Here is a 9,086-nt window from a genome sequence, read left to right as displayed (position 1 = left end):
AGCCATAAAGTATCATTTTTGGAACCGTCTTTGAAGCTCCAAAGACTTGCTAAAACCACTTTAAAGCTTATCACGCAGCTGAAGAAATGGATCATTGTCTCACAAAGCTGTTGCCACATTGTTCCATCAGGGTCCACAATAGATAAAATACACACTTCATGCTAGAGTACAGAACTATAGAGCGCCTGCAAAAGACCTTTGCAAGCAGAAAATAAAACATCTAATTACTACCTTGAGTTGAACATCCGCTCTGATTCCATGAATCTGGACAAATACTTAGCGGATGTGAGCATGAAACTTGCTGAAAGCCCCTCTATACACAATTCATGCAATTAGTACAAACTAAGAAATTATAATATATTACAAAGAAGAAATTGGAATGTACTACATGAAAATCCAACAGAACTATAGAATGCCTGCAAAAGAGCTTTGTAAACAAAAAAAAAAACATCTAATTAGTACCTTCAGTTGAACCTTCATCCTGATTCCATGAATTTTGACATATACTTCTTAGCGGATGTGCATATGAAACATGTTGAAAGCCCCTTTTGCATCTTTAGTCTTAGTCTTCTTTGAGGCATCAGGAGCCCCAAAAACTTGCCAAAACTTGAGTGTTTCATCTGCTGCAGCTGATGCAACTGTGTACCCATCAGGACTCTGAAGAAGTAAAACAATGGTAAGGGTCGTTAGGACAAATTTAAAGGGAAAACATGGATTGCATGCATAAGTACTCATAAAAAGCATGAATTTTCATACCTGTGCCATATGAAGAACTCTAGCTGTATGCCCTGTCAGTTCAGTAATTTTGACCATGGATGGGTATTTCCATAAGGTTAACTGGTTCTGATTTAGCCCATGCGAACTCAATAACTCACGCTCATGTCTATTCCACAACAATGAAGAGACCTGGGAATGGGTGTCGACGGTATTCAGGCAGGCACCTGTTTGAGTGTTCCAAAACTTTATAGAACCGTCTGAAGTCCCTCCACCAGATGCCAAAAGATTGTTCTGGAAGGGGCACCATGCCAAGGCCTTGACTGCTGCACAATGTTCATCTAATTGGTGGAAGTATTGAGAGGACTGATTATGGGATGCCATGCTCTTGTCCCAAATGTAGAGTAGATTGTCATTTCCGCCACTTGCAAGTTGTTGGCCTGAAGGAGACCATTTCAATCCACAAACCTCCTCGGTATGTCCTCTGTATGTTTGAACAATGTGGTCATGGATGCGAACATCATGATTGATTATAATCCCATCCCGCCCTCCTGTGGTAAGAATAGGACCATTCCAAGAAAGTGCACCAACACGGTCATGATGACCTTTCAAGGCTCTTAGCTGCAATTGTATCATGTCAAATTTAGAGATTGCCATTATATTAGAATGAGAAAACCTTGGAAGAGATAAACAGGTTTTATTTACCTTTTTATTAGATTGCGAATCCCATAACTGTACAACAGAATTATTCAACCCAATGGCAATTTGGCTCCCATCGGGTGCCCAACTAACGCTGGTAACGGGACCCTCTTCTTCATCTGCAATCAGAAGCTCAGATATAGAGCTATTAGAAGCATCCCACAAGTATACAGTGTTGTCCAGGGCTATGGACAAAACATTGGTGGAACTCCAATCCAATAGATTCAAGTAATAATCATCCAGAAGGTCGGGCGCATCCAGGGTTCTATCTGCAGACTGCAATCAACATGGATAAGTTAAATTACTAGGTGAAGGAAGAAAGACAAAGGACAATGGTCCTCAGATAGGCATATCCAGTGTACTAATAACGAAAACCCCAAATACAATGTAGTTTATCTGGTGTCAGAAGAGTATATCAATGCTTTTAAAAAATGAAATGGGATCATGGCTCGGTTTGTGAAGAAATATTATGTAGTTCTAACAACATTATGTTAATAACTTTTTTTTTAAGAAATTGGAATCGGTGTAGTAGCGAATTCAGCGTAGCAAATGAAAAAGAAAAGGAAAAATTTGTGTAAAACATTCCTCAAGATGGGATAATGTTGCAATAACAAATACGATCAAGGGCTTTGATTCAATAGCGAGTAAACATCAACAGAATTCAGGATCTGATTATGGAATGTCTAGCCAAAATGACTATAATCTTTTTTATGAAATCCAGGCCTTACCTGAGGAATATATCTGCGTGCTCTTCTAGAAATTGGGAGATTAGCCAACACATTTTCTTGTGAAGCTTGGGAAACAGTCGATGATTTTCCATTGAAAGAAAGAATTCTGCAATTGTTGTCCGCAGCACCGGCATTCTTCAATAAAGTGGCTGCCATCTCCTTCTTGTATGCTTTTCTGGAAGGGGAGGGGGAAGGAGAGAGCGCATGGATATCGTTATTGTCCTTTTGCTTTTGCGTGACCATGAATCTAGCTACGTCCAAATCGATGGATCCTCTTGCCGGAATAAATCTATCGCTCTGTGATAGCAGAAACAATAAAATCAAATCCCGATTCAGACATCCAACTGAATCAGGAGAACCTGTTGCCCCCTAGCCACATTTCACTGTAATAAACCTAATTGGGGGAATGGCATGTTTGCAGCATAGAAATTATCTTTAAAAAAAAGGAGAGAATGCATACGCTGTGTTTATTCGTTGAAGCACCCTGTTTCTGCAGAGGACGGAGACATCGCTTCTCTGTGGAATGCCTGTTGGAATTCATTGAACTGCAAGACGATTCCATTACTCCTACTCAAGTAAAATAGCCAGACAAAACACAATATATGACAGACAAATCAACGTGCCTAAATTTAAACTCGCAAAACAGAAAAGAAATCAAAAGTTGCAAAGGAATTTTAATTCTAAAAGCTAGGGTTCCTCAAAGAATGAGGATGTTTGGTTCTGCAAAATAAAATGAGAAACAGTAGGTCCAAATGAATTCCAATTCTAAAAGCCTCGGTTCCTCAAAGTATGAGGACGTCTGGTTCTCCAAAAAGTTAGCGAGCGAGCCAAGTATCAGAAGCCCCTGGTGTCCTCTTGGCGTTCTCCTTGCCCCAGAGCAAAGCTATCTGCACAATCAGACAAACCAGGTCAATTGATGATGGCAGGAGGATGAGAGAAACTGTGAAGACGCTAAATAGTAACTAGTTTTAGGCCAACGGTCATAAAGCCAAACCAGTTTCTTGTTCCGAGCATTATTTGGGCTTCACAAGCCTCGAAACATTCCGCAAATTTTACTACATTAATATTTAATAATAATTTGCTAGGGTAATTATCGTTGGAAACCTTAATGTGTGAGGGTAATATTCCTTTGGAAAAACCTGTTATTTGCCGGATTTCTTCGTCCAAATTTAGCTATGTCAATGTATGTATCCTTTTATTATTATTAAAAAATTAATATTTTTATTATTAATTTAGATTTTATATTGGCTTAATTTTAAATTTATTGAAAATAATTTTTATATTAAAAGATTGAATTAGGTTGGTATTAGAGTAATATATAAAATTATTTTTTATTACATTTTTATAAATCTAAAAAAAATTAACTCAAAACCCAAGGACATGGGATAATACTCTAAGTTTGACCATTAAACCACTATTTTTTTAAAATAATTCAAATTTTCTTAAATATAAATAATGAATTAATCAATATTTATAAATGATTATTCTCATTACATATAATACCATAATTATGATATATTTTACTATAAAAATAATATAAATTATAATTTATTTAATTATAATTTATTAAAATCTTATATTAACTTATAATATAGTGTGGATATATATAAAGATGTAGGATAATGTTTAGAGTATGGAATAATGTTTAGGATAATTTTGTTGTGTCCGTATTTCTTCGGAGGCTAGCCATCATGGAAGAACACATTGTGGACTATGGGGCAGATAGCCCTTACCATGTCCAAATATTTTGACCACAGCCAAAATATAACTCCAAAATTTTCCACTCTAAGTCTCGAGGGACACTTGTCAATCTCAAGTCTAATCTAGACGAGAATGTTAATAACCCTATTAACTCTAGGAAAAATATTGAGGTGGTGAGCCCTTTGTTTTATACTGAGACAAATCTCCAAATAGACCATGTAGTACATGCATCATTTTTAAGCTTCGAATGCCTTTCTCCACTTCCCCAGGAAATTGAATATCTAGATCCTTCGGAGTAGATTAGGAAGAAGTTCTCCTAGGAGGTCATTCAAAGAGTGGAATCCAAGCAATGGAGGAAAAGGTTCATTCGTGCTAAAAAAACAAAGGTGAAAATGGTGTTAGGGTTGGATGTGTGGATTGAGGAGGTCTTAGACATCTTGGGAAAGACTATAGTGTAGTGTTTCTATGGTAAGATTATCTCGCTAGAATCCCTTAAAATATGGATTGAGGATAATTGGGTTTCTTTAATGGATATGCTTTAGTGGTCCATGTTTTAACTAGAGGATGGGTGTGTTTTCTTCTACATTTAGACTTAGGTGCAGATGACCTTTCAGGTAAAATTCAAAGTTGGGGGCCATTAGGTCTTGTGGTACAAAGATGAAGCATAGACTTTGACTTCTCAAGGGAACCAATTTTCCACAAACAATATGTAAGATTTTGTTGGGGTTCCCTCTAGTGCCTTGGTGAAAATAAATCTTGAGTTCAATAGGAAATAAGATGGGCGTGGACTTAGGTTGAGGTGGACCTGCAAGATGGTATTAGAGTTATATATAAAATTATTTTTTATTACATTTTTCTTACATCCAAAAAAATAAATTAATAACGCAAAACCCAAAGACATTGGATAATACTCTAAGTTTGACCATTAAACCACTATTTAAAAAAAAAAAAAAATCAAATTTTCTTAAATATAAATAATAAATTAATCAATATTTACAAATGATTATTCTCATTACATATAAAAACCATAATTATGATATATTTTACTATAAAAATAATATACTTAGGTTGGAAGAAATAGAAGATGGGCATGGACTTAGGTTGAGGTGGACCTGCAAGATGGCTTGTTGGAAGAAATAGAATTGGTTTGTGGATGTAACACCCCCAAGATGACCCCGTGTATATGTTTGTAGATACTTTTATTAGGTTGGTGGACTAGGTTGTGTTGATTGTACGTGCCCATGTATTTATATGTGCATATTTGTTTTTTGGGTGTGTGTGCCTATGTTTATATGTCTTGAAGCTAGAATGCTTGTGTGATTAAGGCCAAAGAGCTTTTATGTTAAATGCTAGTGAGCCTAGCTATGAATATATGTAATCACACCCATGTTATAAGAAAATACAGCATGGATGCAAAACACCAGATGAAAAGAGTATGGGGGGATATGACTCCATAGTAAGAAAGGTGAGGGTGTGGAACTATGACATGGTTCGTAAGCCATGGCAATAATATTATATTCCAAAAGTGACTTTATGGACATAACCAAAAGTTTATAAAAAAAGGGCATGTATAAGCCTATGTCATACCTTGGTTTTCTATCCTAAGTCCAAAAGTGAATGGACAAATAAGGCTATGGCAGTTCCCATGTGGTGAGGGTGAGCTCCTTGGTGACATTTGGAAAAATGACTTCATTCATACATAAGTCATGTTTTCCATGATTGTGGGGTTTCATTCCATAGTTTTGGTCATCATTCAACCATCATCCAAACAACCATTCTCCTTGGTACTTCCCTAGTTTTGTTGAGACTAGTTGAGTATGAGCTTAGATATGCATTGAAGCTTATGACCTATGTAAACTATTGGGAGTTTCTCATTGGAATATGTGGGAAATTTTCCTTTCTCATCTTGGGAAAGGATGGAGCTTGGAGGGGGAACTTGTTGGGTAAGATTTCCTAGTGTAAGGCTTGAGGGGTTCCTAGAATATTCTTGAGGGTAGTTGGAACTCCTAGAGTTACCGTTCTTTTAGACTTCCCAAATGGACTATGCTAGAAGCCCAAAAAGTGTATAGCTTAAAGGATTATAGTGATAGAGAAGGGGGTGGCTTACCTTGGGTAGTTTAAGCTAGGGGATCTAGGGATGTAGTTAGGGAGGATGTTGGAGTTGGTACTTGGCATAGTACTTGTTTTGTACAAACTATGTGTCCATTGTTGGCTCTAGGTGAGCCTTTTTCCTTTGGTAATCATAGCCCAACTCGGAGGTGGCCCACTACTAAAATATTTACAATAGTGTCGTCTATGGCTAGGTGGAATATCTAAGGTTTGTAGCCACTTAGTCAATATTTACAAAGACAAGTGCTCATGTGTCTTGTGTGATATTTAATTGCTGTAATTATCTTATTAGTTATTGTTGTTAACTTATAAACATGTTGCACTTGATTTATGTGTGCCTAAGTCATTTGCATGATATTGCATATTGTTATACTTTCACATTTATATCATTTATGGGGCATTATTACCTACATCATTTATATTTATGTAGTCGATAGATAATAGATCAAGTATGTAGCTAACAAAAGTTTAATGGTTGGAGGAATCCACATTTATCATTGACAAGTAGTCATTGGGAAGTAGATCCCTTAGTACAATCAATGGAAAGTCAACCATATATTTAATTAGTTGACTCAATTGATAATGCATAGGTGTTTGATGAGTGATGAATTCTCATGTCTAGTCGACTAGTTAGTTATCCTCATCATTCATTAGGTTAAGTCAACTTTTGGAGACAAATACTAGAGGAAAGAATTAGTATCATAATGCAAATATTCAGATAACATTGTTAATTGAGGTGCCCTATATAGCTAATGGTGGATAGAAGGTTTTAGGTGTACCATAAAGTGATAGCAAAGTGTCAATTTTAGCATTGAGCCTGCATCAACTAGAGAAAAAGCACAAAGGAAATTCTTAGAATCATAGTTGGTTGAAAATGTGTAGAAGCCTAAAATTAGCCAAGTTTTAGATTACCAAGATGACCATGGAGAGTTGGAGGAAAAATATGGTCAACTATATCAACTACCTAGTCAATTTGTGCATTATAGTGATCGACTAGCATTATGGTGGTAAATTCCATCGACATTCGACTGATTCAACTATCAAGTCAAGTCATATTTATATTGGAATAACATAGTCTATTAGTTAGTTCAATCAGATAATAAATTTTTTAGTCAGCTCAATTGATAGTTGATTGGTTAGTTGACTCGAATGATGGCCAACTAGTTAGTTAACTCAATCAATGGTTGACTAGTTAGTCATCCTGACTAATGGTTGACTGGTTAGTTAGCCCAACCAACAGTCGATTTGTTAGTTACTCAACCAATGATTGACTAGTTCATTAACCTAACCAATGGTTTACTAGAATATTACATTGGTTGAGTTTAACATGATGGTTAAATAACTCGACCATTTGGTCAACTCATGTTTGCAGTTTGTAATACCCCTAGCTTAATCCCCAAATTGTAATGTATATATACAAGTGACACTCAATCCAATGAGCCAATACATGATATCTAGGCTAGTGAGTCGGTTTATGTTGAGGTAAAAGTTTCTATGTGTATAAGTGTGTTAGGCCTATGGGCTAATGTATAGATGTGATTTTAAGGCCAGAGTGCCTATTTGGTTAGCCTAGAGAGCCTGTGTGCTAAAAGGCCAATGAGTCTAGTAAATGTAATATGTAAAAATATTGAGATTAATAAAATAACACCATGGTTGTAGACCATGGGATAAGAAGAATATGAAGGGCTAGGACTCCACAAGAGGGAAAAGTGGGGGTGTGAAACTAAGACATGGTTCTTAAGCCAAATAACTATTACCAATATAATATTCGTAAAGTAACTTTATGAGATTGTGTTAAAATATTGTTTGGTCAATTTAACATTCTTAAATTGCAAGCATAAATTATTGACCAGAGGGTAAAATTTTGAAGTGCAAGTGCACTATGTATGCTAGAAGCGTATTCTTTCATTTAGTAAGATGATGGTTATGTTTATTTTGAGATTTTCATTGTTTATCTATATTTTCATTAGAGTTAGTTTTCTACAAATTAATACTTTGAAGTTAAGCTGTTGTTAGCATGAATGAGTTAAGCTATTGTTAGATCAATCTATCAAATCGTATCTAATTGATTGTCATCTTTAAAATTCCTTATGTTACTCATCCTAAAATTATGAATCTTATATAAACAACCTACTGCAATGAAACAGAGTATTAAAATCCAAAAGTTTCTCTATTGAAATATACACAATTCTCAGTTAAAAAAACATGAAAGAAATCTTCAATTATAAACTGCAGAGTGATATAAATTCTAGCTCTAAAAAGCATGAAGAGGCTAACTGTAATTAAGAAAAAGAGAATTGGAGAACTATACTAATTGAAAGACTGTAAATATAAATGAAATGTGAAATAATAACGATATAACCAAGTTTATACGAAATAACGAAAGCAATGAAGTAATTAAACTAGAATGCAGTGATAACAGAAAGCAATTGAACGGAAGCGATTACAAAGCAACAAAATAAACATAAACTAAAACCTTGACTATCTGCAGAGGCCCTCCACATCTAGTAGGTATGATTCACAATCACATACGCATGATATCAACAAAGTAACTTCAAATTAATGCAAAATCGAAGGTCTGTTTCACACTTTCTTCAGCAATTAACTTAATACTTCCTCCCTTATTTGTTTCAATGGTGTGTTTACATAGTGATTACAATGTAACTTCATGGAGATTCATATGGCTAAATATCAGAATTGAATGGACACCTAATTTCCATGAATTTGATGAAGCATAGTCCATTCCAATCTCTATTTGCTTCACTAGGCATTTATTGACACATAGGTGCATTGTTTACTCATGCAACTACAAAATAGGGCTCCAAAGAACCTAAAAGATCTCCCAAATGGTAACAAAATTGGGAAAATTCTCATTACAAATTTAATTGGACCCATTCTGAACAAAACCCATGTTTTTTCTTCTAAGATTCGCTTTCCTTTCCTCACAAAAAGCGTTTGAAGTTGACTGGTCAAAACTGCTATGAATTTCCCTTGATCTTTGCCTGGAGGTCCACATGTGTGATCTGGATGGAATTTCACCAATCAAAATCCATATTGGAGTTTCTAGAAACAATGCCCATGTGTCGTATTTCATTCTAGAGTGGTGCTACTACCTCAACCATGGAGGTAGCAACA

The 9,086-nt window shown here is 35.5% G+C and overlaps 1 protein-coding gene across 1 annotated transcript; it reads right to left on the bottom strand.

The window, feature by feature from the left end:
- Nucleotides 1–510: 510 nt before the first annotated feature.
- On the bottom strand, nucleotides 511–2,703 carry LOC149165707 (cell division cycle 20.2, cofactor of APC complex-like). The gene is made up of 5 exons (XM_089429911.1): nucleotides 2,602–2,703; nucleotides 2,142–2,438; nucleotides 1,420–1,689; nucleotides 757–1,335; nucleotides 511–657 (listed from the first exon to the last, which is right to left on the bottom strand). Exons 1-5 carry the CDS (start codon nucleotides 2,701–2,703, stop codon nucleotides 511–513), a joined length of 1,395 nt encoding a protein of 464 aa, XP_089286037.1.
- Nucleotides 2,704–9,086: the final 6,383 nt, after the last annotated feature.

This window comes from Pinus tabuliformis, chromosome 5_1 (genome assembly GCF_031772625.1).
Source record: "Pinus tabuliformis cultivar Carrire ecotype Pingquan chromosome 5_1, CPIR1, whole genome shotgun sequence".
Taxonomy (NCBI): Eukaryota; Viridiplantae; Streptophyta; class Pinopsida; order Pinales; family Pinaceae; genus Pinus; species Pinus tabuliformis.
This window is presented reverse-complemented; position numbering and strand designations above follow the sequence as displayed.